General features: G+C 35.8%; 1 protein-coding gene across 4 annotated transcripts; it reads left to right on the top strand.

Moving 5' to 3' along the window:
* Positions 1-27,749, top strand: LOC130840935 (calmodulin-beta-like). 4 transcript variants are annotated; one of them, XM_057716989.1, is made up of 9 exons: positions 1-80; positions 657-710; positions 5,120-5,224; positions 11,557-11,661; positions 18,274-18,327; positions 18,980-19,084; positions 19,632-19,682; positions 25,658-25,711; positions 26,405-27,749. In XM_057716989.1, exons 2-9 carry the CDS (start codon positions 686-688, stop codon positions 26,569-26,571), a joined length of 666 nt encoding a protein of 221 aa, XP_057572972.1. In that variant the 5' UTR covers positions 1-80; positions 657-685; the 3' UTR covers positions 26,572-27,749. The 4 variants fall into 4 exon arrangements, with proteins under 4 accessions (XP_057572972.1, XP_057572971.1, XP_057572974.1 ...); XM_057716988.1 differs by having other exon boundaries at positions 3-80; positions 19,629-19,682; XM_057716991.1 differs by lacking the exon at positions 18,980-19,084 and having other exon boundaries at positions 8-80.
* The last annotated feature ends 106 nt before the right edge of the window (positions 27,750-27,855 follow it).

Genomic DNA, 27,855 nt, shown 5'->3' with positions numbered 1-27,855 from the left:
CCCCGGGGCTCTCTCCCTTCAAGACCAACCTGCTCTCCCCAGGATACCGTCTTCCCATTGCTAGAAATACCTGGAGGATGGTGAGCATTTAAATAACAATGTAGCCTATAAGGAACTTAGAGTTGTATTTTTTTAAATGAAAATTTCCATAACTGTTTGCATTTCATATCAAAAAAAGAGGGGGGATTGGAAGGAATCATGCAATTTTACCTTATGAGGTAATCCCAACTGTATATTATTTATAGAATCATCTGTTCCTTCAGTCACTAACCCAATATTAGGACAAGGAAGTGCCTATTCTTGCTGTTGATTTCTATGAGAAGATATCCTAAGACTACACAGAGATATTTGGGAAAGTAAAATGGTTAGGAAAATCCTAGAAGGCAAAAATTGAGAAGTTAAGGAGAGGCAAAAAGAATTAAGATACATGTGTTTCAGCATAGGAGAGTACCAGCAGTAACTCCCTCAGGTGCCAGGGAGCCATATTCAGAATTTTCTCTACTCGTTATTGGGGGTTTTGTTTGTTTGTTTTTGGTTATTTGTAATTAAGTTAGGCTTTTTCTGGTGTAAATTATGATGTCTTTCTTTCCAAAATTAAGACTTTGGTGATGCCTTAATTTCTCATTGGAGTGGTCTGATTTGTGTCTTTCTTACAGCTGTTGGAAAGGTGTACCTGAATAGGTTGATGGATGGTGTGAAAACCCTTAAAGGTGAGTGATAAGTATAATTAAAGCAGATGAGTTGAAATATATGTGTTTTGCATTCTCTAAATTTAGAATCTTGTCACCATATATTTCTGTGTATAAAACCATATTAATGTTTTCTTCAAAGATTGTATATACTATACCAAATAATCACTAGTTTTTTTCACCTTGAGATTTAAGTGGAAATTCACATGAAACCAGGACCGTTGAATGGCTTTTCCGTTAGCAAAATGGTAAGCTGAAAAAATATCTCATATCTTTTTTGTAAGGTGAAAAGGAAAATTACCTATATAGTTCCAGATTCTGAGTCCATGGAGGAAAAGTTTTCTTTGAAAATTCCTAATCGTGGGACCATATTCACATGAGTTTTAGTTCACATTTATACTTCTTACGAGACCCATGAACCCACAAGCCAAAAGAATTAACAAAAAGTACCAAGATTGTAATAACCCTCATGTTCAAGGAACTTACTCCCTTATAATGGTTAAGAAGAGTTTTAAAACCCTTCTTAAAATTAGCTTGAAATTAAAAAATTACAACAGATGTGAAAAAAATCCATCTTTAGTGAATGTCAGTACACGTCATAAATAATAAAATAAAACTTCATATGATATAAAGACTTCATATGATACAAATATTATATATACACTATAAAATAAGTATGCTTTAAATGATTAAATGCATAAAACAAGAATGGAAATAATTTTAAAATAGAAAGATTGATTTGAGAAGGGCCCCAAAAGGATTAGAAATGAAAAGTCTAGCCAGAAAATTTTTAAGTGAAATAGGTTCATTAAATTGCATATTATACATGGTTGAAGAGAAAAGTGTATAACTGGAATAAAACTCTGAAAAAATTACTGAGACTGCAGTATAGAGACAAAGATAAAAAATAAGAAAAAGGGGAATTAGAAGAAATGAGGATTACAGTGAGCGATCTGCACATTTTTTCCAATAGTGGTACAAAGAGCTAATAGAGAGAATGAAGGAAAATAACAATTTGAAGACATACTATTTCATGATTATTAGAAGACATGATCCTGAAATATAGGAAACTTAACGAATCCTAAAAAAGTTATATGGTCTAGGATGTGGTATATACTGGAAAACGTTCCATATGTACTTGAAAAGAATGTGTATCTTTTCTTGTTGGGTAAAGTGTTCTATAAATGTCTGTTAGGTCAAGTCAGTTAATAGTGTTGTTCAAGTCATATTCTTGCTGGTTTCCAGGTAGTTTTTTTCTGTCAGCTACTGAGATTGAGGTATTGGAGTTCAACTATTACTATGAATTATCTCCTTTCAATTCTCTCAGTTTTAGTTTTGTTTACTATGGAGCTCTGTTGTTAGATGGCATTTGTTTATAATTCTCTCCTCCTGCTAAATTTACCCTTGTATTATCATAAAATGTCTCTTCTTATCTCTAGCAACAATTTTTGTCTTAAAATGGATTTTGCCTGATATTAGTATAGCCACTCCAGCTCTCTTCTGGTTACTGTTTGCATGCACATTTTTTTGTCATTTTACCTTTAAACTATTTGTGTTTTTAAATCTAAAGCATGTCTCTTAAAGACAGGGTGTGGTTGGATCATATTTTTAAATTAATTCTATCAATACAATATCTGTCTTTTTATTCAAACGTTAGGCCATTTGCATTTAATATAACATTTTTTACATTTGCTTTTGTTGTCCATTCTTCCAACCAGCCACATTTGCCTTCTTTACTTCCTAGAACATGTCAACCACATTTCTACTTCAGAGCATTTGCTCTTGTTGTCTACTTTTCCAGGAACTCACTTCCCTCAGATATACGTATTGATTTCTCCTTTGTAAAATTCAGGTGTCTCTTTAAATATCACTTCCTCAATGGTGAATATGCATCTAAAACGCAGCCCCCACCCCCCACTCAGAACAGAGTCACACTTCTCTTTAACTTGAATATATTTTCTTTGCCCTTTCTTTTATACATGTTTACTTATGTGTATTTTCAATGTCTTTTGCCTGGAATGTAAGCTCCATGAGACAGGCACTTTATTCTGTTCTTTGTTGAATTCTCAATGCTTGTGACATAGTTGATTCTTACAAAATATTTATTGAAAAAATAAGGAAACCACAAAAAAAGGCTTACAAATTGTACTACGTTAAAAAATTAAAATTTCTGCATTACAAAATACACAGTATACAAAGTGAAAAAAATCAAGCCACAAAGTCACAGAAGATTTATAATGCATAAAACCAACCAGCAAGTAGTTTCTAGAATACATGAAACATTCCCACAGATCAGTATGAACAATCCAAACAAAAAATATTGAAGTAGGGAAATAGAAAGACATTGACAAAAGAAGTTTATGGGAGGCCAATCACTTAAGAAAGGTACTTCACCTCACTGTTAACCATGGAAATCTGAGTTGAAACAACTAAAATACCACTTCACACATCAGATTCAAAAAATTGTAAAAGTCAAACAATACCAAAGTTGAAAGGATATGACCCAATGGGAACTTTCAGGCACTGCTGGAAGTAATATAAATTGATTTACTGCTTTCAGAAGTAATTAGGGAAAAGCATAAGAATTCAAAGCTGTGCATGTTACACTCTGGTAATTCTTCTCCTGAGGATATAACTGACTCTCATCCTTGTTGACAAGAAGACATACAAGAGTGTACATTACAACACTGTAATGGCAAAAAAATTGGAAACAACGTAATTGTTCATCTACAGGAGAACAGAGCAGAAGAAGAAACAGTAGTTTGAATGAATGAAGCAGAACTGCATGTTTCAACATGAACAAATCTAAAAAGTAAAAAAACAAAAAGAATTGAAAGAAAAATGCAAATAGTGAAAGGGAACTCACATTACATGATTTTTGTATAAACAAAGTTCTGTAAAACCATTTAACATATGCATGTAAAACATGCATGAAATTTATAAACATTTTATATGTCAGTAGGTCTCCCTCGGGAAGCTGGGAGAAGAATGGGGACGATGAGGGATTCAGAGGACATTTTTGTTAGATCTATTCTGTTTAAGAAGCTGGGTGAGATACACAGGCATCAGTGATGTCATCATAAAAATTTATATCCCTGTAGTACATAATTTAACAAAAATATGAGAGGAATCATTAGAAATCATTCAGTAAATTAAGAGAGAAAGGGGGAAAAGAAACTTTCCCTACTCAACTCTGAGGCTCCACTCTCAATACTTCACTTTTGGTCACCAAAGGTATATGTATTTTTCCCAACTAAGCAGTTCTCCACTTCTCTGTAGACACCAACCAGGTGTCCTGCAATTCAGTTCAATTCTGACACAATGTAACCTTTGAGTCCAAAGATTAAGGGCTCAGACCCACAAGACTGCTCCCCCTATTCCAGATGCCAGTTGCAAATCTAGGGGGTCACTTGTGCTTCTTATCGGCTAGCTGTAAATCAGAGAGTCCAACAGCCCTCTCCTTGGGTTCTATAATTTGCTAGAATGCCTCATAGAACTCAGGATAGCAGTTTATGTGCTAAATTTCCAGAATATTATGAAAGGATACAACTGCGGAATAGCCAGATGAAAGCGATACACGGGGCAAGGTGTATGAAATGGGGCACAGAGCTTCTGTGCCCTCTCTGCCCTCCAGGCACCTCCATGTGTTCTCCAACCTGGAAGCTCTCCAAACTCCTCCAGCTGGATTTTTTATGGAGGCTTCGTTGTGTGGCATTATTGATGAAGTCCTTGGCTGCTGGTGATTAACTCAACCTCCAATGCCTCTTCTCTCCTCAGAGATTTGAGAATAGGGCTGAAAGTTCCAATCGTATGGTTTGTTCCCCTGGCAACCAGCCCCCCCCTTTACCATGGTTATCTGGGGGCTTTCCAGAAATGACCTAATTAACATAAACTCAGGTGTGGTTGGAAGGGGCTTTCTAAGAATAATAAAAGACATTCCTTTCACCTTTATTGATCTGAAACTATTTTAGGAACTGAGGACAAAAGACCAAATATTATAACAGAAGATGCTCCCATCACTTTTATCACTTAGGAAATTACAAGAGTTTTAGGAGTCGTGTGCCAGGAGCAGGGATGAAGACCAAACATATATTTCTTATCATAAATCATAATGTCACAGGAGACCATCTGGTTAGTTCAGGAAACAACAATAGCATCTTCCTGTTGGCAGCAGTATGTGACTTTTGTTTTCTCTATTCCTGTAAATGGTCTAGAAGTTATGCCATAATATTTAAAAGCTAATTATATAAACTATTCCCTCCAAAAAAGCTCAAGGCAAGAAATTCTAATTCCACTTTTCATTACTGACCCTCTTTGTACAACTAAACGTACTTCATTGTGAGCCAGTATCTATAATACACAGTAATTCATTGCTTTTGTCACATTCTGAGTTGATTCAATTTTGCTTATATTCCTCTCTTTTTCCCAAGGAGGGATTGTTGATGTCCATAAACTGGACACGGTTTTGCAAAACATGGGAATGAAACTTACAAAAACGGAAAGTAAAGACTTGATAAAGAACCTGCCTGTTGATGGTGAGCATTTACATTTTTTGCACTGTTGAAGATAACCCGAGATGTGAGTGCCTATAAAATCAGTTCTGAGAAAAAGTTTACTTGCCATTAAGAAGACATTTATGAAAGCTTAGAAACAAACTCAAAAAGAAAATAAGATATTCTCTTTCATCATTTTATTAACATATGTCAGCAACTCCTTTAATCTTGGATCTAGAGGAATTGTGAAAGTGTAGACAGCACTGTTATTAGGATTATAAAAAGTGAGGGAAAAGAAAAGCAGTTGGGGGCAAAGTTGCATGAAAACAGTCTGGAAATAGGTTAATGCATAAAATATAGAAAAGAGTAAATCAAAGGTGGGAGAGTATTGACGTGAGGGACGTATTTCTTAGCTGTATGATAATGCTCACTCCATTTCTCAGAGTCATGGGTCATCAAACATGCAGGTCATTATGTATGAAATGCTTCCCTATTTCCCTATTAGCATAAAATCTCACATTCCTAAGCCAGACTCCATGATCCAAGAACTGTATTCTTAGGTTTACCCCTTTATGATCTAGAAATAAACTCTGAAATACAGTTAAAACTGAATCAAGGCTGAAGTGCTTTGGATCAATGAAAATATTATTCTAAGTGAAAGAAGCCAATCACAAAACACCACATATTGTATAATTCAGTCTACGTGAGATGTCCAGATTTGGCAAACCTATAGAGACAGAGAATAGACAATATTCCCTGGGACTGGGGATGGTGGAGGGGGATGGTGACTAGGTTAATGGTTTGGGGTGACAAAAATGTTTTAGTGTTAAATTGTTGGGATGGTAGCTCAGGTCTCTGTGTATATACTAAGAAACATGCGACTGTACATTTTAAACTTCACCATAGTATGTGAAAAATATTCACAACCATTCAATAAATCTGCTAAAAAATTATAATGGCCTACTTGAGTTTTTAGATAGAGGAGAAAAAAAATTCCTCTCAACCTAAATTTAGTAACACTGTGGACAATTCATACTTCCTTCTGGCCACATTCTGTTATTCACAAGTGATCAGTAAAAACCATTAAATTATTGGGAATGTTTTTAAATTATGATCTCTGATATTGTTCTTTAGTTTCTCAATAACATGAAATTTCTGTCAATGTTTTTCACCCACAATTATGCAAAAATAAATAATATTTATTCAAGAGAACATTTTTTTTACCTAAGAAAGAAGTATATCATAGCTTCTATAATATCCCCAATTTCTGAGTTAATTCTACCTCTGTAACATGCTTTCATTTTAATGTATATTTTAAATTGATTTTTACAAATACAGCTGTTGAGCTTCTCCTTTATAAAATATGCTAACCACATATAAAAATATGCTAGTTTACTTTATGCAGAACAAAGGAGTAAGACACTGGGCAAAGTCCAGAACTTCTAAGTATCAACTCCTTTTATAGGATATAACGTCTAAAATTCAAAGTGAAACTTTAATATGTAGTATATGCAAGTTGTAAATCATGTTCCTTGTGCTTGATGAAAACAGGAGAGAGTTTTCTAAGAAATAGGTGCCATGAAACCAACCACCTGCTGGGAAAAGAGAATTCTGTATCTCAAGCTTGACTGTTGGAGATTTAATTTCCTATTGCACAGTGAATCAAAGCTCTAGTCATAATATTCTAGAACTTCTGCCTCATGATAGCAATAAATATATAGGATAAAACTGTAGCAAAAATAAATCGTTTTATTTCTTTTTTATTTTGAATTTTATATCTATGTTTGACTTACATGTCTCCTTAAAAGTTGATCAGAAGGTTGAAATGAAAAAGTTAATGGATTTATTGAAAGCTATTATTGAGTAGCAACTTACTATAAAACTATATTAAATTATTAAATGTTTTCTCAATTTACCCAAATTGGCACATTTTGTCTCATATTACTTTTTTGTCAAATATTTCCTGTTACAGTCTTGTTTTTTTTTTTTTTTAAGGTAGGCTTTGCTGGCTTCTCAGAAAATTCTTAAAAAAAAAAATTTTATTTATTTATTTATTTTTAGCTGTGTTGGGTCTTCATTGCTGCATATGGGCTTTCTCTAGTTGTGGCGAGTGGAGGCTACTCTTCATTGCAGTGCACAGGCTTCTCATTGCGGTGGCTTCTCGTTGCAGAACATGGGCCCTAGAGCATGCGGGCTTCAGTAATTGAGGCATGTGGGCTCAGTAGTTGTGGCACACAGGCTCTAGAGCACAGGCTCAGTAGTTGTGGCACATGGGCTTAGTTGCTCTGTGACATGTGGGATCTTCCTGGACCAGGGCTCGAACCCGTGTCCCCTGCATTGGCAGGCGGATTTTTAACCACTGTGCCACCAGGGAAGACCCTCCTCTTATAGTCTTATTTGACCTTACCTCTTATCTAGCTTTAACAATACAATTAAAATTCTGTATTTTGGTAAGCAATTTGGAGGAAATATTTTTAATAAATCAGTAATATGATTTGCTTGAAAAAATTCAAATACCCCATTACTTGATAGGCATAGCAAATAGCAAGCTAAAGCTTTAATGAGAAAGGAATCAGGATTAATCCTCAACATATACAAGCAGCTCATGCAGCTCAATATCAAAAAAACCCAAACAACCCACTCCAGAAATGGGCAGAAGATCTAAATAGACATTTCTCCAAAGAAGACATACAGATGGCCAGGAGGCACATGAAAAATGCTCAACATCACTAATTATTAGAGAAATGCAGGTCAAAGCCACAATGAGGTATCACCTCTCACGGATCAGAATGGCCATCATCAAAAAATCTAAAAACAACAAAAAATGCTGGAGAGGGTGTGGAGAAAAGGGAACCCTCCTGCACTGTTGGTGGGATTGTAAATTGATACAGCTGCTATGGAGAACAGTATGGCGGGTCCTTAAAAAACTAAAAATAGAATTACCATATGACCCAGCAATCCCACTACTGGGCATATACTCTGAGAAAACCATAATTCAAAACGATACATGTACCACAATGTTCATTCCACAGAACATGGAAGCAACCTAAATGTCTATCAACAGATGAATGGATAAAGAAGATGTGACACATATATACAATGGAATATTACTCATCCTCAAAAGGGAACAAAATTGAGATATTTGTAGTGAGGTGGATGGACCTAGAGTCTGTCATACAAAGTGAAGTAAGTCAGAAAGAGAAAAACAAATACTGTATGCTAACTCATATATATGGAGTTAAAAAAAACAGTACTGATGAACCTAGTATCGGGGCAAGAATAAAGACACAGACATAGAGAAAGGACTTGAGAATGCTGGGAGGGAAGGGGAAGCTGGGATGAAGTGAGAGAGTAGCACTGACATATATACACTACCAAATGTAAAATAGAAGGCTAGTGGGAAGCTGCTGTATAGCACAGGGAGATCTACTCAATGCTGGGTGATGAGCTAGAGCGGTGGGATAGGAAGAATGGGAGGGAGGCTCAAGAGAGAGAGGATATGAGGATATATGTATACATACAGCTGATTCACTTTGTTGTACAGCAGGAAGTGGCACAACATTGTAAAGCAATTATGCTCTAATAAAGGTCTGAAGAAAAAAAACCCCGTAATTCAAGATAAAGGGGTGGGGGGGGGGGGAAGAGGGGAAAAGGAAAAAAAAAAGAAAGGAATCAAAATATTGGTGCCATTGTGAAGAGAATAATCACAAAATTTAGACTCTCCCTTCCAATACTAATTTCCCATGCCAGAATTATAAATTTCCATTTTTCTAATTTTCTGGATAATCTTACAAGAAAACTTACTGCTCTGCTGCACAGATGCACACAAATCCATCACTAAGAGAGTATTTCTTTTATGACATTAAGGGACTGTTTTCTGTTACTTGTTCCCCTGTAATTCTGTGTAGTTGTATGTGTTTCATTATCCCATTTACTACTTCAAGTTGAAGACGATACCGCACAGGTAACAGTTTTTTCAGTACTTGGAATAATTAGATGCTCCCCCAAACTTTCAAACACTAATGGTCCTGTCTTTTGAAAGGGAAAAAAATTGATGCCAATGATCTGCTAAAAGTTCTGGGACGCATGGGAATCAAGCTCACTGAAAGTGAACTTGTGAGGCTGCAGCAAGCAATACCAACAGATGGGGAGCTGTATAAATGCCATTAGAGCCTTTGCAGGGAGCTGGGTTTTGAGGGTTCATGTAAGCAATTCTAAAATGCTCTCTTTGTATTTCTTCTAAAAAGTGCTGAAAATGATTAGGAAAAGATAAATTCATTGACTTAATGTGGGTGTCACCAAACTCTTCAACCATAAACTGCCTTCAGAGCTGATGCAATTGTAATGATGTTACCCATTCTGGCTACTGAGATGATATGAAGGAAAAAGGAAGGAAACCAAGGGGAGTGAGAGACTAAGAGGAAGAGAAATGAGAAGGAAAAGGAACACAAAGGAGTCGTGCCTATTTTCTGCATCGTGGAGTCTTCCTAGCAGTTTTTGCAGGTGCTAAACACTGTATACATTTTTGTCACCAAGACACTTTTTCCTAAAATAATTTTTATTTGATGGGAAGATAGGACAGATTTCTCAGGGAAAGAATAAAAAAATCTCTTACTAGAATTATCCAGTTGTTCAATACTGCCAGACACTGCCAGACAGTATGGCTGTCTGTGTTCTTTTCTTCAGATATAAATTGTGCCTTTTTTTTTAAATAGCTGCTCGAAAGGTGTATCAGAACAGATTGTTGGATGGTGTGAAGTCTATAAAAGGCATTTAAGAGCATGATTAGCAGAAAAGTCTGCTAAATATCCACACACACACACATCTGTACCACTAGGTTTTCAATCATGTGTACATTCCTATATTTAGATTCCTTAATTCATTACACAGTACTTTGATATAATCACCCATGTTCATTCTATCTTGAATATTTCTAGTAGCACCCCCAAAGAATCATTTGAAATCTAATTTATACAGCCAATAATGTGGAGAACATTAGACAATTTTTCTGGGAATTTACCCAGCAACAATCTATAATACAAAGGATTTTGGAGTGATTTTTGATATAATCTTATTGCATGAATCAAGCTATTTTCTATAATATATTCTGTCCCAAAGGCCAGTTAACTTTTTTAATGTGGAAAAGAAGCATGGTATCATGGATGAGATAACATGCTTTTTTACGTCTTCCTCCTCCTATCAGTCTTTAGAACAAGAGACAAAAAGGGAATAAGAAGGGAAAGAGGAAAGGTTACAGATTTTGCTGCTTAATATTTGATGAGATACATACATTACTAATAAGAAAAAATATCAAATTGTATGCTTTAAATATATGCAGTTTATTGTATGTCCAAAAGTAGTGCTCTAACTTATTTACCACTTACATTTCCTTAAATATTTGAGTAAAATCAACCCTCTAGGAAGATGCACCACAAATCCCATGGCTTCCCAACTTACTGGCCTCTTAGCCTCAGTTTTAGGACTATCACTATAGGAGTTTAGGTAATGAGAGGAGGATACAACTTAATGTTTTCTGATCAAATGAATCTTCCAAGAGACAACATACTGCTGAGGATTATTGAGGAGGGTGGAGTGAGGAGGCAACATAGAGAGTGAACGGGCCCGCGTAAATGTACCCCATTGAAGAGCCAAGACGTTCTAAACTTAATAGTAAAGAAGCATTCATATTCTTTTCATTATGTCCCATGAAATTAAGTTAAATGCCACAAAATTAAAAATAAAATTTTGATGAGCGAAGTCTCTTGCAAGTGACCGTTGGCCTCTTGACATTCCAGACCCTTGGAAGAATGGCCATCAGCAACATTCCTTGCAGGGCTTTGTGGTGAAGGTGCTGTCCATGACCCTCTTCCCTCTTAGAGAAATCGAACCCACTTTTATAACCTTTAGTACACTTTGTAGATGTTGCAGTAGCAGTACATTGGTGATCTAAAGCTCAAACTAGCACTCTCAGCTAATGCCGCCTTGACTTTGTTTTGGCAACAGATTTGTACACTATACTCCCATGGTTCCCATGAGGACAGTTCTACCATTTTGGTATTCCTTTGACCCCTCTTTTAACAGATGGTTATTACATAATACTACAAATAATAACTTTAAACACACAGTCATAACCCTTTCCCCCCAAGTAATGCTGCAACCTCAGAACATTTTTATCTAAGTTGTTTTTGGCATCATTTTAGGTGATCTGCTGAGCTAACCTTATGTGCCCATTAACTAATACAAATAAGTTGAACATTTAGATAAGTGTTATTTTTATCATACTAAAATGCACATAAGATAAAAATTTATATATATATATTAATTTTTTGAAATCATTATTTTTTTTCATGATTCTTTCGTGTTTGCTTCCTAAGGAGGAATGGTTAAAGTCAATAACCTAGACAATGTTCTGGAAAACCTGGGGATTGAACTCACAGAAAAGGAACAAGAAGATCTGATAGAAAATCTTCCACTTGATGGTAAGCATTGTAGATGACCATGGGTCTTAGGAAGGAATACACACTTATGGGCTTGTGTAAGAGAATATATATTAACTAGTGATATTTGGTATACCAAAAAAAAAAAAATGCATTTTTCCAAAGATACAAATAAGCCAGTCCTAATTTAAGAACAGAGCGTGTATTATTTAGCATAAACTAAATTTTTATTTAAAACAAACCTCAAAATATGTCATGTTTAATTATTTCTCCCATAAAAGTCTGAGGTGGGAGTCTTTTTGGTTGTTGGGCAGTGGCTTTTCTCCATGCAGTGATGTAGGGGTCCACGTTCCTTCCATCTTGGATTCCCTTCCAGGGAGTTTTGTATCCAATTATTGGAATGGGGAAGAGAACATGAGGGAGAGAGATGTGATACACAATCATTTCTACAACCATTCCTTTGATGAGAACTAGTCACACAGCTACATCTAAATGCAAATGGGAGGTGGAGTGGTGGAAGTGTAGTATCTAGCTGGGCATGTGCTTCCATCTACAATTCTGAATTATGGAAGGAAATAGGAGTATTGGTAGGTAGCTAGCTGAGGGGTGTTTTGCCCCAGAAGCTCTCTCTTAATTTTCATAAATGAAATTTATGACATTATGAAATTTGTTTCTAAAATCCATAGTTATTAACTTCTTCCTATCTGTATTCTTAGCATTGCTCAAAAAATAGTCAAGACCACTCAAATTAGGAAATGCTTATAGAGCAGAATGAAAACTTTGGAGTAGGCAATGTCCTCCCTAAAAAGTCATTCCTCAACCACTGCTATTCTTAAATGACCTTCACTCATTTCATTTTTACCCATTTTGCCAGAGGAATATTTTCATCCATTATGTCTGTGCTGAAGACTTCCAGATCTCTAGTTTAGGATTCTCCCCTGAATATAGATCAATATATCTAAAACTCCTACTATATATTCTTACCTTCAACATTCTAAAACTTGTAATTTCCTTCATGTATTGGTCTGTCTCTCTCAGTAGGTCAAATTCAAACAAGTGGCGTGTGGAAAGCTAGAATGTTTTGTACTAATCCTTCACTCCTCACTCTCCTTCTCTGTTTATATTCCATTAATTTTCAAATCAGCTTATCTCTATCAACAGGATACCTTTTAAATCCTTCTCTTCTAAGATGTTAGAATGCCCTAAAGTATAAATATCACAATATTGTTCAGCCGTTTAAATGTCTTTAGTGCCTAGCCATTGACCACCAAAAAAATCCAACTTCTATAGTCCAAGAATGGGACCTAAAGGGTCTTTCGGTATCAGGTCTTGGTTTCCAGCCTTTCTTATTACTCCCTGCCTCTCACTTGTGCGCTGCAGTCACGCTGAAGGGGCTGAACTCCTGTATTGGTTATGAACAGCTTTCTGTGGGTAACAGGAATGTCACCTAATTTACTGAGTAGAAAATTCTCTCTCTTTCTTTGGTAACAAATGTCAGTTTATGTATCTATCTCCCCATGACAGACTGAGCTACTTGAATGCAGAGACTGTGCTCTCTTTTTAGCATCCATTATATTTCTTTCCAATGTCTAGTATAGTGCCTAATATTTAGCAGAGTCAGTGAAAGTTTCTTCCACAAATGAATAATGCACTTTGTCACCTAATACTTAAGCCATAGCATTCTATTGTGTATCCTCTTCCATCTCACTTCATACCTTTCAAACTTATTCACGTGTAACCTGAAAGTTGTCAGCAGGAACCATACCTGGTTCTTTATTGTATTCCCATTAGCTAGCACAGTACCTTTCATTTATTAAAATAAGTGCTAAAATATTTGATGAGTGGATGGTAAGTAGAGAGACTGGCCAAATAGAGCGAAAAAGAAATTAAATAGTCTGTCCATTCATCTCACAAGCCCCAAATGTCAATTATATGATATTATTAAAAATTAGTATCTAATGGCAAATTCTCCTATGTTACCTACTATTGTTCCTAAAGCCATGTATCCATATCCACTTTCTATATTCTCTCTTTACACAAAAACACTGTGCTGAATGGGCAGCAATACAGGTGAGGTATACAGTTATTCCAGATGCATGAACATCTTAGATATTTTGAGTCACAAGTGGCTGTAAATAAATAAATCATCGTGAAAAATAAATCACTTGAAAAATAAATCATCGTGAATACCAGCATTTGGTATATTGGTTGTTCCCTACAGGAAAATGATATAAATGCCTTGAAAATATAGTGCCATTCTTACTACCTTCCCTATACAACTGACTCTTTGCATGGCTGTATACAAATAGTTAACATTACAAGGAAAATGGAAAAACCTTACTTAAAGAAACAAAAACAGAATAAGACCAGGTAATAAATGGAAGAAAAGATAAGTAATTAAATATCATATAAATGGAGGAAAATCTCTGGAAAAAGTGTACATAGTATAAATATATATACTTATATACACTTATTATAGATGTATTAATATAAAGGATGTGAAACAATTTACAAATAATATTAAAATACATATAATTTCATTTTTTTTTTTAAAAGGTAGAAATTTCTGGCTAGGGTCTATTTTTTTCTTTCTTTCTTTTCTTTCTTTTCTTTCTTTTTTTTTTTGCTTTCCCTCTTCCCAGTCCTTAGTCTAAAAAAAAAAAGAGTTTAAGGAGAATGAAGAAAAGACTTAGAAGCCCTGCCACTTTATACTTATCAAGAGGAGACTCTTGCTACAGGAAGAATGCTTCCTGGCCCTCCTAGACCCTTCGGAAGGGTGGCAGTAGGGTTATTTTTTAATTTAATGTGTAAGTTGTCAAGGTGCTGCCCACTTTATAACAACTTGCTATGTGTTTATATCAACTAAATCAAGTGTCACTTTAAGACTGGGGTAATGACAGCCAGAAATTTGTATTGTCAGTCTCTCTGTAGTTATGTTTCCCCATCTATCTACTTTTTCCAGTTTCTAGGCCTATTTTACAATTTGAATGATAAATTTTCTTCTCCATGCACGCCCAGTCCCAGATCTTGCTTCAACTTCAGAACATGTTTAGCTAAAGTCTTCTCTGATACCATCCCAGGTAGTTTATAGAGATAATAATATATTCTTTTTTACTGATACAGAGAGTTTTCTATTTTAAAATATTCACCAAAAAATTTATGTTCATAAACTATTTTCATGGCGTAAGTGAATCCGGTGTAGGGTAATTTCAAAGTTCCAGTGGAAACCAGTGTAAGTTTTCAGGCAACTGAGAATTTTCTCAAAATCCTTCTCTACTATATGTTTGATTAGTTGTATTTAGCTTTAGATGCAGAATTCCTCCATAGGTTATTTCTTGACCATAGTTTCACCAAGGCAAAGTTTAAGGTTCTTTAATACAATGTTAAAATAATGTTTGGTACTCATTTTAAAAAGCAGTATTCATGGTACTGAAACATTGATTATATCAGTATTTTCCCTTAATCCTATCTTTTTTCATTTTCGTAGTAAAACATTTTAATACAGTAGTAACACAGAGCATTTATATATTTCTACTATTTAATGTATTTCCTGTATTTTAATAATTTTTCTCGCTCCATATCTTTTTCCTAAGGAGGGGAAGTTAAAAGACATAAGATAAATAGTGTTCTAGAAAACATGGGAATCAAGCTCACCGAAAAGGAGCTTAAAAGTCTAACAGATAATGTACCAGTTACTGGTGAGCACTGTAGTTACTACTGCACCTTTCTGCAGAGAACTTATTATATAGGAGACTTAATATGGATTATTTGAGGCTAAAAGGAAATTTGAGTGTCTTAGAGTAGATCTGATTCCTAAAGTAAAGAAATTCTGCCTCACTTTTAAAAATTTAAAGTGGTCAGCATGTTTCCTTGTTGATATCAAGTGTTCCAGAGAAGCCAGGATATTTGTCTATGGAATGGTCAAAATATAGGATAAAAATTGTATAGATTAAGTTTAAAAGTGACCACATCCTCCCCAGTTCTTCATTCCTTAGCTAATCCAATTGTGAACCATTGTCTCTTTTTATTTTACATGCTATCTCTAAGTGATTTTATGAACTCCCACATTCAACTATCAATGCTTAAGACTTCCAAATTGTATATTCTTTCTAGTCTTTTTCCCTGATCTTCAAACTATTTTATCATAAATCTTGTGAGACCTTTATATTTAGTCACCCAAAACAGTTGTCCAAATATAATTTTCTTAGTCTTTCATATTCTACATCTTCTTAAACTCATCCTTTTTCCCACTTCATTGCCCCCACCAAAGTCCCACATCCCATTAATTACCTTATGTTGCCTATGTAAGCTCCTAAATATTTCTTAAATCCACTCCAAACATTTAGCCCTGTATCACTACCCTTATTTCTATTTCTTTTCATCTCTGTTTGAACTGCTAGATAACTGTCTCTGCCTATAGTCTTACTTCTAAAGCCACTCCACACATAGTGGACAGAGTGATCCACTTATATGTAAATCGGATCGTAACTTCCTAGGAATTCTTTCTCCCTCACTAGCCTTCCCCTCTTCTACTTTTTTGGACCTTCTCTCAAAAAGTTGATCTACCTCAAGGCTCAGAAAGTTCCCTAAGTGATCTTTATCTACTTTCTTAGCTCTGAATTCTATTTGTATGAGAATAAATAACTAATATATGTTCCTATCTTAAAACTCTCCTAGTAGCTCTAGTTGGTTTATCTATTACCTATTTGCAGTCTCCACTTGAATAGCTCAAATCATCTATGACTTGATTTGCCTAACTCTGAGCTCTTGATTTTTCTGCTAAAACTTATTTCTTTCCAGTCTCATTACAATCTCATTACAACTATAGTTTTTGCCTTGTGATGTCTTTGTTTAGCTTTGCTATCGAGGTAGCCTTACTTCTGCCTCTTTTCTGAAAAAATTTGTGTAGGATTGATGTTATTTCTTTATTTAAAATTTTTTTATTGAAGTATAGTTGATTTACAGTGTTATATTAGTTTCAGGTGTACAGCATAGCAAATCAGTATTTTTACAGATTGTAATCCATTAAAAGTTATTATAGGATAATGGCTGTAATTCCCTGTGCTATACGATATATGTTTGCTGCTTGATCCCGTATCCCTAATTTGTCCCGACCCCCTTCCCTCACCCTTTGGCAACCACTAGTTGGCTTTATATAATTGTGAATCTGTTTCTGTTTTGCTATATACATTCATTTGTTTTATTTTTTAGATTCTGCATATATGTGATACCATATTTTATTTGTCTTTATCTGTCTGACTTACTTCACTAAACTTAATACCTTCCAAGTCCATCCATGTTGCTGCCGATGGCAAAATTTCATTCTTTTTTATGGCTGAGTAGTATTCCATTGTATATCTATATCTATCTATCTATCTATCTATCTATCTATCTATCTATATCTTCTTTATCCATTCATCTGTTGATGGACACTTAGGTTACTTCCATATCTGGGCTATTGTTAACAATGCTGCTATGGACATTGGGGTGCATATGTCTTTTCAAATTAGTGTTTTTGTTTTTTTCTGATATATACCCAGGAATGGGGTTGCAGGGTACAGTAGATCAATTTTTAATTTTTTGAGAAACCTCCACAGTGACTGTGCCAATTTGTATTTCCACCAACAGTGTACAAGGGTTCTGTAAATTTATTATATCTTTCACCAAATTTGGGATATTTTCAGCCATCATTTCTTCAAATCTTCTTTTTTCCCCCTGCCTCAATCTCTTTCTCTCTTTTTGGAACCCCAGTGACACATATGGTGGATCTTTTGATATCATCCCACAGTCCCCTAATACTCTCCAACCTTTTCCCCTGTCCCTTAGATTAAATCATTTCTATTGAACTATCTTCAAGTTCACTATCAGTTTCCTCTATAATCATCATTCTGCTATTGATCACATCCATTAAAATTTTATTTCAGGTATTGTACTTTTCAGTTCTGAACTTTCTCTCTGGTTCTTTTCTATAGTTCCTATTTCTTGGCTGATAACTTCTGCCTTGCCATTCAAGTGTGTTTGCCTTTACCTCATCAAACATAGGCCCAATAGCTGATTTAAAGTATATATCTGATAACAGTAAATGGTTCCTCTCATGTTTGTAATGCAGAGTGAACCTCAACAACTCAAGAGAGTATAGTGTCTCTGGTGTACTCCATAATCTAGGGCAGAGTTTGGCAATGTTCCTATAAAGGCCAGATAATAAATATTTTAGGCTTTGCAGGCCATATGATCTCTGTCATAACTACTCAAGTGCTGTTGTCGTGCAAAAGCAGCCAAAACAGCAAAAAAGAGTGTTTTTTTCCCAATAAAATGTTATTTGTAAATGCTGATATTTGAGTTTCATGTAATTCTTTTCTGTCACAAATAATATTCTTCTTTGAGAGTTTCAACCATTTAAAAATGCAAAAACAGTTCTTAGCTGATGAGCTATATAAAAATGAGTGGTGGGTGGGTTTGGTTACTGTACCATAGTTTGTCAACCTCTGATCTAGGGAATAGGGCACATCATGTAATATAGAATCTCTGAAAACCAGGATTTATAAGTTGAAAGTTGTCATGGGGCACAATGGGAAAGGGTGGACTTTCACAATATAGGAGTTTCATTCTGAGTCTGAGTTGTTTTATTATTCTTATTTTTACCTTTTCTTTTAGTTCATGGGAACGTTGATCTTGATAAGTTGTTGGATGGAGTGAAAGCTCTTACAGGTGAGAAGTCAGTATAAATCTCAGAGTATAAATTTTACTCAAAGTTATATTTTGAAGATTTTTAATTTTCATTTTACTTTGCATCTGATAATTTTTAAATCTAATTTATCTAATTTCTTAGAGTTGGACTTTTGATTGTCTCCATTTTAGTAATAAAATTTCAGTTCTATATCTTGGTAGTGAATTCTTTGTCTTTGGACTTGACATTATTATATCACCTTTCCTATGTTGGGAAGGGAAGACCCTAAATTATAGATTAAACCAACGAATGGTAAAGTAAAGCTCTGATAAAGATGTGTAACTGTTATTTAAAGATGATCAGAAGCATTATTTGATCTGATGATAGAATATTTGGATTAGTCCTAATAAAATCCCAGTTCACTAGAAAATTATGTAACCCTCATTTTCCTGTGTTGAGAGTCCACACTTTTTGTAACCATTATTTCCATTAATATGACATGAATCATTTTACTGCAGTTAAGGAATCTATTTACATGAATGCTATTGATTGTATGTTTAGATATGTCAGGCTCTACATTTGCTCTTCATCAAGCAGTGAAGTTCAGGTGCAACAGGCTGAGATTATTTTTTTCATGTTTTGAAATTGGGTCATCCTTAAATTTTCATCTGATTGCATTTTGTATTTTTGAAGGAAGGGAGATTAATGTCAGTGATGTGGAATATGTTCTGGAAAACATGGGGATAGAGCTCACAGGAAAGGAATGGTTAAAGCTGCTGAAAAATCTGCCAATAGATGGTGAGAATTTCAAATACTACTATAGCCTTTAAAGGAACTTAGTCCTATATATTTAAAAATTGTCTCTATTTGATCATGGCAGAAAGAATATGTATCTAGGAATATTTAGCATGACCTTGTTCTAACTTAAGAAGAAGTTCCATCTAAGTTTAGGAATGAATACAGCAGGCATGAATCCTGCCATCAGGAAAAGAACATTCATACTGTCACTTTTGAGTCCACTAAGAGGCCAAAAATTAATCGGTGAATATGAGAAACAGAAAGTAGGTCCTAGAATTAAGGCAGTAGGTAAATCAAAAAGGAGAAATGGAAATGAATATGTTTCAGCATGGGGGTTAGTCGCTAGTACTTGCCTCTATTGCTCAGGAATAGGTGAAATGTCTGCCTTTTGAACCTTCTCTATTTCTTGATTTTGTTATTTTAGAGAAAATTGGACATTTCTAGTGCAAATAATCAACCATATCTTTAAAAAATTCTAGCTTTGTTATTTTATCTTCATGCACTTCTGTGTAATTTGTAGCCTGAAGTGTGCAATTTCTTATAGCAGATGGAAAGATCTATCAAAATAGGCTGATGGATGGTATGACATCTCTCAGAGGTAAGAATCATGGTGAAATACAAGTGGACATAAGATCTCTCAAGTGTTTTGTTTCTACACTTCCCTAATTGTTTAATTGCTAATATTGTCATTGGTCACATGTATTGATTTTATAGTCATACTCCTTCCAAGGACTATTTGTAATTTGCTATTTTACTTTTATTTTTTGTGTCTTGGGAAGTCCCCTACTCTTTGGGAATTTTTTTGAACTTAGGGGAAAAAAATAAATGAAGCCTATGTCTGTAATGTTTTATTTATGTATTTATGTGTGTATGTATGTATGTATGTATGTATGTATGTATGTATTGGCTGTGTCAGGTCTTCCTTGCTGTGCCCGGGCTTTCTCTAATTGTGGTGAGTGGAGGCTGCTTTTTGTTGTGGTGCATCGGCTTCTCATTGCAATGGCTTCTCTTGTTGTGGAGCACAGGCTCTAGGCATGCGGGCTTCAGTAGTTGCAGCACACGGGCTCAGTAGTTGTGGCTCGCGGGCTCTAGAGCGCAGGCTCAGTAGTTGTGGAGCACGGACCTAGTTGCTCCATGGCACGTGGGATCTTCCCGGACCAGGTATCAAACCCGTGTCCCCTGCATTGGCAAGTGGATTCTTAACCACTGTGCCACCAGGGAAGTCCCTGTCTGTAATTTTTCATTTTTTTAAGAATAATGAACTATTCATACAAGGCCATAGTGATCAAGACAGTATGGTACTGGCACAAAAACAGAAAGGAAGATCAATGGAATAGAATAGAGAACTCAGAAGTAAGCCCAAACACATATGGGCAACCTTATCTTTGACAAAGGAGGCACGAATATACAATGGAAAAAAGACAGCCTCTTCAATAAGTGGTGCTGGGAAAATTGGACAGCAACATGTAAAAGAATCAAATTAGAACACTTCCTAACACCATACACAAAAATAAACTCCAAATGGATTAAAGACCTACATGTAAGGCCAGACACTATAAAACTCCTAGAGGAAAACATAGGCAGAACACGCTATGACATCCATCAAAGCAAGATCCTTTTTGACCCACCTCCTAGAATCATGGAAATAAAATCAAGAATCAACAAATGGGACCTCATGAAACTTAAAAGCTTTTGCACAGCGAAAGAAACCATAAACAAGACTAGAAGGCAACCCTCAGAATGGGAAAAAATAATTGCCTATGAAACAACGGACAAAGGATTAACCTCCAAAATACACAAGCAGCTCATGCAGCTTAAGACCAAAAAAGCAAATAACCCAATCCACAAATGGGCGGAAGACCTACATAGACATTTCTCCAAAGAAGACATACAGATGGCCAACAAACACGTGAAAAGATGCTCAATATCACTACTCATCAGAGAAATGCAAGTCAAAGCCTCAATGAGGTATCACCTCACACTGATCAGAATGGCCATCATCACAAAATCTGGAAACAACAAATGTTGGAGAGGGTGTGGAGAAAAGGGAACTCTCCTGCACTGTTGGTGGGACTGTAAGTTGGTCCAGCCACTATGGAAAACAATTTGGAGGTTCCTTAAAAACTACAAATAGAATTACCATATGACCCAGTAATCCCACTGCTGGGCATATACCCAAAGAAAACCATAATCCCAAAAGAAACATGTACCATCATGTTTATTGCAGCACTATTTACAATAACCAGGACATGGAAGCAACCTAAATGCCCATCAACAAATGAATGGATAAAGAAGATGTGGCATATATATACAATGGAATATTACTCAGCTATAAAAAGGGATGAGATGGAGCTATATATCATGAGGTGGATAGACCTAGAGTCTGTCATACAGAGTGAAGTAAGTCAGAAAGAGAAAGACAAATATTGTATGCTAACTCACATATACGGAATCTTAAAATGGTACTGATGAACTCAGTGACAAGAACAAGGACGCAGATGCAGAGAATGGACTGGAGAACTCGAGGTTTGGGAGGGGGCGGGGGTGAAGGGGAAGCTGAGACGAAGCAAGAGAGTAGCACACACATATATATAGTACCAACTGTAAAATAGATAGCCAGTGGGAAGTTGTTGTATAACAAAGGGAGTCCTACTCGAGGATGGAAGGTGCCTTAGAGGACTGGGATGGGGAGAGTGGGGGGGACTCGAGGGAGGGTAGAGGGGGAGTTGAGGGAGGGAGGGAATATGGGGATATGTGTATAAAAACAGATGATTGAACTCGGTGTACCCCCCAAAAAATAATAAATAAATAAATTAAATTAAAAAAAAAACTCTAAAAAGAAAAAAATCTGTTCATCAGTGCAAGTGGATTGTTAAAGTCCCCTACTTTTATTGTGTTATTTTCAATTTCTCTCTTTATGTCTGTTAATATTTCCTTTATATATTTAGGTGCTCCTATGCTAGGTTCACATATGTTTATGAATGTTATATCCTCTTTTTGTATTGATCCCTTTATCATTATATAATCCTTTTCTTTGTCTTTTGTTATAGACTTTGGTTCAAAGTCTACATTGTCTGATATGAATGTTCTACTCTTCTTTCTTTCTGTTTCCATTTGCATAGAATACTTTTTTCCCACCATCCCCCTGTTCAGTCTTTTTGCATCTTTAGCTCTGAAGTGAGTCTCTTTTAAGCAGCATATAGATGGGATTTTTTTTAATCCAATCAGCCAACCTATGCCTTTTGATTGGAACATTTAGTCCATTGATATTTAAGTGATTATTTATAGGTATGTACTTATTGTTATTTTTTTACTTGTTTTCTGGTTGTTTTTAAAGTTCCCCTCTCTTCTTTTCTTCTTCTTTTAATCTCTTCCTCTCTGATTTTATGATTTCCATTAGCATTGTGATTGTGTTCCCTTTTCTCTAGCTTTTGTATATCTATCATAGGTTTTTGATTTGTGGTTACCATGAAGTTCATATATGTTGACCTATATCTACTTGTTTTAAACTGATAGTCATTGAAGTTCAAACACATTCTAAAAAATCTACATTTTTTTACTTCCCCTGCCACATGTTGTATTTTTGATGTCATATTTTACATCTTCTTGTCTTTCCCTTAACTGTTTATTGTAATTATAGTTGATTTTACAATTTTTGTCTTTTAACCTTCATACTAGCTTATTTAAGTGGTTCATCTACAGCCTTTATGATGTATTTGCATTTACCACTGGATTTTTCCCTTCATATAGTTTCTCATTTCTTGTTATAACCTTTTCCTTTTCACTTATAGAAGATCTTTTAACATTTCCTGTAAGGTCAGTTTAGTACTGATGAACTCTTTTCGTTCTTGCTTGTCTGAGAAACTCTTTGTCTCCCCTTCAATTCTGAATGATAGCCATGGTGGGTAGAATTTCCCAGTTTTCAGCCATAATTTAATCAAATACATTTTCTCCCCCTTCTCTCTCTTCTTCTGGGACCCCAGTAGCTTGAATGGTAATACACTTGATATTGTTTCAGATGTCCCTTAAACTATGCTCATTTTTTAAAATTTGTTTTTCTTTTTGCTGTTCTGATTGGGTGATTTCCATTATTCTATCTTCCAGATAACTTGTGTGTTCTTCTGTATCACCTAATCAGTTGTTAATTCCCACTAGTGTATTTGTCATTTCAGTTATTGTATTCTTCGGCTCTGACTTATTCTTTTTCATATTTTCTAGTTCTTTGTTAAAATTTTCACTATGTTCATCTCTTCTTTTCCCAAGTTCAGTTAGCATTCTTATTACTATTGCCTTGAATTTTTTATTGTATAAATTATTTATCTCTGTTTCATTAGTGTTTTTCAGGGTTTTTCCCCTTGTTCTTCATTTGAAACATATTCTTGTGTCTTCTCATTTGATTTAACTCTCTGGGTCTCTATGAAATTAGGTAAAACAGTTACCTATCGCAGTCTTAAAAGAGCGTCCATGTGTGGAGAGTGTCCCTATGCAGTCTACATGTGCCTAGTGGCTTTGGTGGAAGAGCTGAATCTGAAGTGAGCAAGGACTGCATCTTCTCTGGGGTGTGCTGGCAGCCACCACCTTGTAAGAGGTAGGGTTGGAGTTATAGGGACTAGAGCCAGAGCCAGATGTGAGCCAGGGCTTCTCCTGCGCTCAGTGGCATTTACTATCCTATAGGATGTGGGAGCTGAGTCTGAGGGGCTGGAGCAGGAGCCCTGAGGTACATGGGTTTCTCGCAGGTGTGATTGCAGTCTCTGCAGTGGGGACATTGCTGGGGCCTGAGGGTTTGGGCCTGCACTTCTGTGCTGGTTTCATTTTTTCCCCGGTGTGCATGTGTTGGTTAGAGGCTGAGTCGGGACTGGAGGGGTTGGAGCCACACTAATAAGCTGGTTTCACTCCCTTTCATGTGTATGCATGGACACTCATGCTGGCAATGGCTGCCTCTGCCCTGATCAGAGGCAAGGCCAGGGTCAGGACTAGCTATGTTCCCTGTAAGTTTGTGAGCTCTTGCTGGCAATGACAGTCTCTGCTGTAGTGGGGAGCAGCACTGGAGCAAGAGGTGTTGGAGTAGGAGCCCAGTGCAGGCTGAGGGCACGCTGGGTGTAGTCTTGGCAAGCCAGCCAGGGCATCAGGCAGTTTGCAGTCTGCTGCCTCTGCACAGGGACTGGAAGTAAGCAAGTCTGTGTGCATATACTTCAATAGTAGAGTCTCAGTTTCTTACAGCTGTTTGTTAAGTCCCACTGGTTTTCAAACCAGCTAAGGGGGCTCATCTTCCCCGTGTCAGACCCAGGCACTGGGGTGCCTAATATGTGGCTTGAACCCCTTGCTCCCGGAGCCTGTGATATCCCCCTCATCTTCTGGGTCCCATGTTAGGGGTGCAAATCCTGACAAGATCACTTCTCCTTCCCCCCCCCCCCCCCCCGCCCCAGACTCTGTGTGTATCTTTCTTTACAGCCTTGGTTGTAGCAGAGTCATCCTGCTAATCTTTGGGTTGATTTCAGTGAGAGTTTTATATCTGTAGTTGTAGTTTTGATGTGTTCGCGAGAGGAGGTGAGCTCATTGTCCTCCTACTCTGCCATCTTGATCCCACCCACCCAAGCAATAATTTTACTATAGTAAAGATGTAATCTCCGGTGAAGATGAAAGTATCAGCAATCATGAATCACCAATCCTTGTGTATCAAATTACATAACATTATAATTGAATTGCTTCTGTTTTCTAATTTTTTCTAGCCAATTTTGGTATTTTATATTTTCCTCGAATATCAACCAATTCAAACACAGAATATGGCAAAATATTCCCATATAATTTTAAAAAAATTTCCCAGGTATAGATACTTATTTCCCTATTCTCATTCCTGATTTGCTGTATTTATACTTTATCTTTTTTCTCAGTTATACTTCCTAGCAGTTGAACTGTGTTATTGTTTATTTCCTACCCCACCAACAATTCAGTTCTTAGACTTATTCATTCTTTACTGTGTGTTTACTGTATTAATTTCTGCTTAATTTTTGTCAATTCCTTTTTCTGTCTTTAGGACTTTTTTGTTCTTTATTGTTCTTAAGTTGAGTGGTTGACTCGATTTTCATTCTTTGTTGCTTCAGCCTTATTTCATGGGTTCAGACATATAGTTCTCATTACCATCAATATTAATTAGCTTACAAATTTCATCTTTGTTTTTTCTCTTTGACCCAAATGTTGCTTCCAGAAGAATTTTAGTATTTTTAGATGGTTGGATTTTTTGGCTCCTAGTATTTTAACTTCATTTTAACATAATTTCAAATTTATAGAAATGTTGTAAGAATAATACAGAGACCTCCCTCCTACCCTTTACCCAGATTCACAATTTGTTTACAGTTTGCCCATTTGTTTTATCATTTATTCATACTTTCTCTCTCTCTCTCTCTATCTCAACCTGTCTCTCTCTCTCTCTCTTTGCTACTTCAAGGTAAAACAGGAAAAAATATTCTAGGACAAATTATTATTCTTTTTGATTATAGGAAATAAATTCTATTCTTATGAATTCCTTTATCAAAATTTCCCTGTATGCTAATCCAACCCCCTTTTTTTAAACAGGTGATGGAAAGGTGCATAAAAATAGGATACTAAAGGGTGTGAAGTCTTTCAAAAGTAAGTAAGAATTGTAATGTATTAATATTTTTGTCTGAAATCATCAGTCTTTGCATAAGATTTTGAATCTTGTCTCCCTCTTTATATTTTTATTTCTTATTTTTGCTTCTTTCAGTATATTTTCAGTTTACACAGAAACGGGGTGTATACTTTTATCTTCATAAGAAATATCATACTTGGAATTTTTCTAGTATTGCTCCCAAGTAAATAATTGGTATGGAATTGGCAGAGAAAAATTGAAGTAGAGGGTTAGCTTCACTTCACCACATTTAGAAAAGTTGTTCAGCAACAAACACAGCCAATTTTGGAAACTATGCAAAAAAAAAAATTCTTTTTACTGTGAATTAGCACTACTGGGAGTAACAGATGAGGTGTCTCCAGGTCCAGTTACCAATAACCTTCCTGAGAACGTCTCTATGTAGACTTGTCACCAATATAGGTTTTAAGGGATTGTGTTCCACTTCCACTGTACCCATTGACTTTCTCTGTGCTCTTGGAAAAGCCAAATGGGAATTATAGTCTTCTTATCAGGAAGGGCAATAACAATACAAAGATGCAAACTTTATTTTTTGTTGTTGTCTCTTTTATTATAATATTTATACATAGTCATGAAAGACATTTGAAGACATAAATGTGTGTTTCATGTTTTAGATCATTTAGTTGCTTTCCTGTTCCTCTTCTGTCTTTCTTAAGGAGGAAAAGTTGACAGCAGCAACCTGAAACCACTTCTAGAAAAAATGGACCTCAAACTCACTGAAAAAGAATTTGAAGAGCTAAAAGAAAATCTATCTGTTGATGGTATGCATAGTAGATACCCTTGTCAGTCCCCAAAGGAAGTTTTGTCCAAGTCTTACAGCTGAGAATTTCTAAAACTAGATTTCATTAGTGATAAGATAAAAGTTTAAAATATGAAGATACCGTAAAATTAGAAAAAAAAGCTACAGATGCCAACTATTGCTGCTGTCATTCAACATTGTCTTAAGGGTTGTAGCTACTTTAATGAGGAAATGGGATGAAATAATATTGGGAAAGGGAAACTTTAGTTTCAGATGATATGATTGTGTATCTAGGAAACACAAGCACACAAACTAAAAGAAATCTGTGAGAATTATTGAGCCTTCGATAAGCCATTTTGGTTCAGGTGGCTTAATACAAGATAAATATGCAAATCTCAGTGGCTTTCCCTAAGCTATCAGTGACCAAATAGAAATAAAATAGGAAAAGTATTTGATTTATAACATCAACAAAACCCATGAATTATCTGGGAATACATTTTACAAGAAGTAGGATCTGTATAAAGAAAACTGTAAAATCTTATTAAGGAACATAAAATAAAACATTAGTGTCCTTGAATGGTAAACTAACGTACAGGATCAGATTGTTAAATCAGACTGACATGAATCGGAGATCTTATCCAGCATCAAGCTTCGCTAAATAATGTCAAGGATAAAAGCCATTAGCCAATAAATAGAGGTCTGAGATGTCAAGAGCGCCATAGTTTCTTCCTTCCCATGTTGAACATGCCATGCTGGTCCAGAATAGATGAAGTCTCTATCAGTCACCTCACACAGCAGGAGCATTTAAATTATGAAACATTCCAGAAAGTTGTATAGCCTTTGTGACATTATCCAGGGAGCCATGCCTCACAGATCATGGGTTCTATTTGCTACCAATAATCCCTAGCCACAGACATACTGCTAAGGGCATTTCAAACATAAAGACTCTTCCTCATAGCATATATCATTAGTCTATTTACCTGGAGGACCAATTGACAAGGATATTAAACTGGGTCACCTTCCTTCTTTTCTTTTCACTGAGGGCAACTCCTCAATGAAGGGAGTTAATGGACTATAGACCATTTGCTTTAACTCTTTCCTCTCAGATGGAAAAATTTCTCTAGATTTACTGAAATAAAGATATCATTGAACTCAGTGACAAGAACAAGGATGCAGATACAGAGAATGGACTGGAGAACTCGAGGTATGGGAGGGGGCGGGGGGTGAAGGGGAAACTGAGACGAAGCGAGAGAGTAGCACAGACATATATATACTACCAACTGTAAAATAGTCAGTGGGAAGTTGTTGTATAACAAAGGGAGTCCAACTTGAGGATGGAAGATGCCTTAGAGGACTGGGGCAGGGAGG

The sequence above is a fragment of the Hippopotamus amphibius genome, chromosome 17 (genome assembly GCF_030028045.1).
Source record: "Hippopotamus amphibius kiboko isolate mHipAmp2 chromosome 17, mHipAmp2.hap2, whole genome shotgun sequence".
Taxonomy (NCBI): Eukaryota; Metazoa; Chordata; class Mammalia; order Artiodactyla; family Hippopotamidae; genus Hippopotamus; species Hippopotamus amphibius.
Note: the sequence above shows the minus strand (reverse complement) of the source record. Positions and strands in the feature narration are given on the sequence as shown.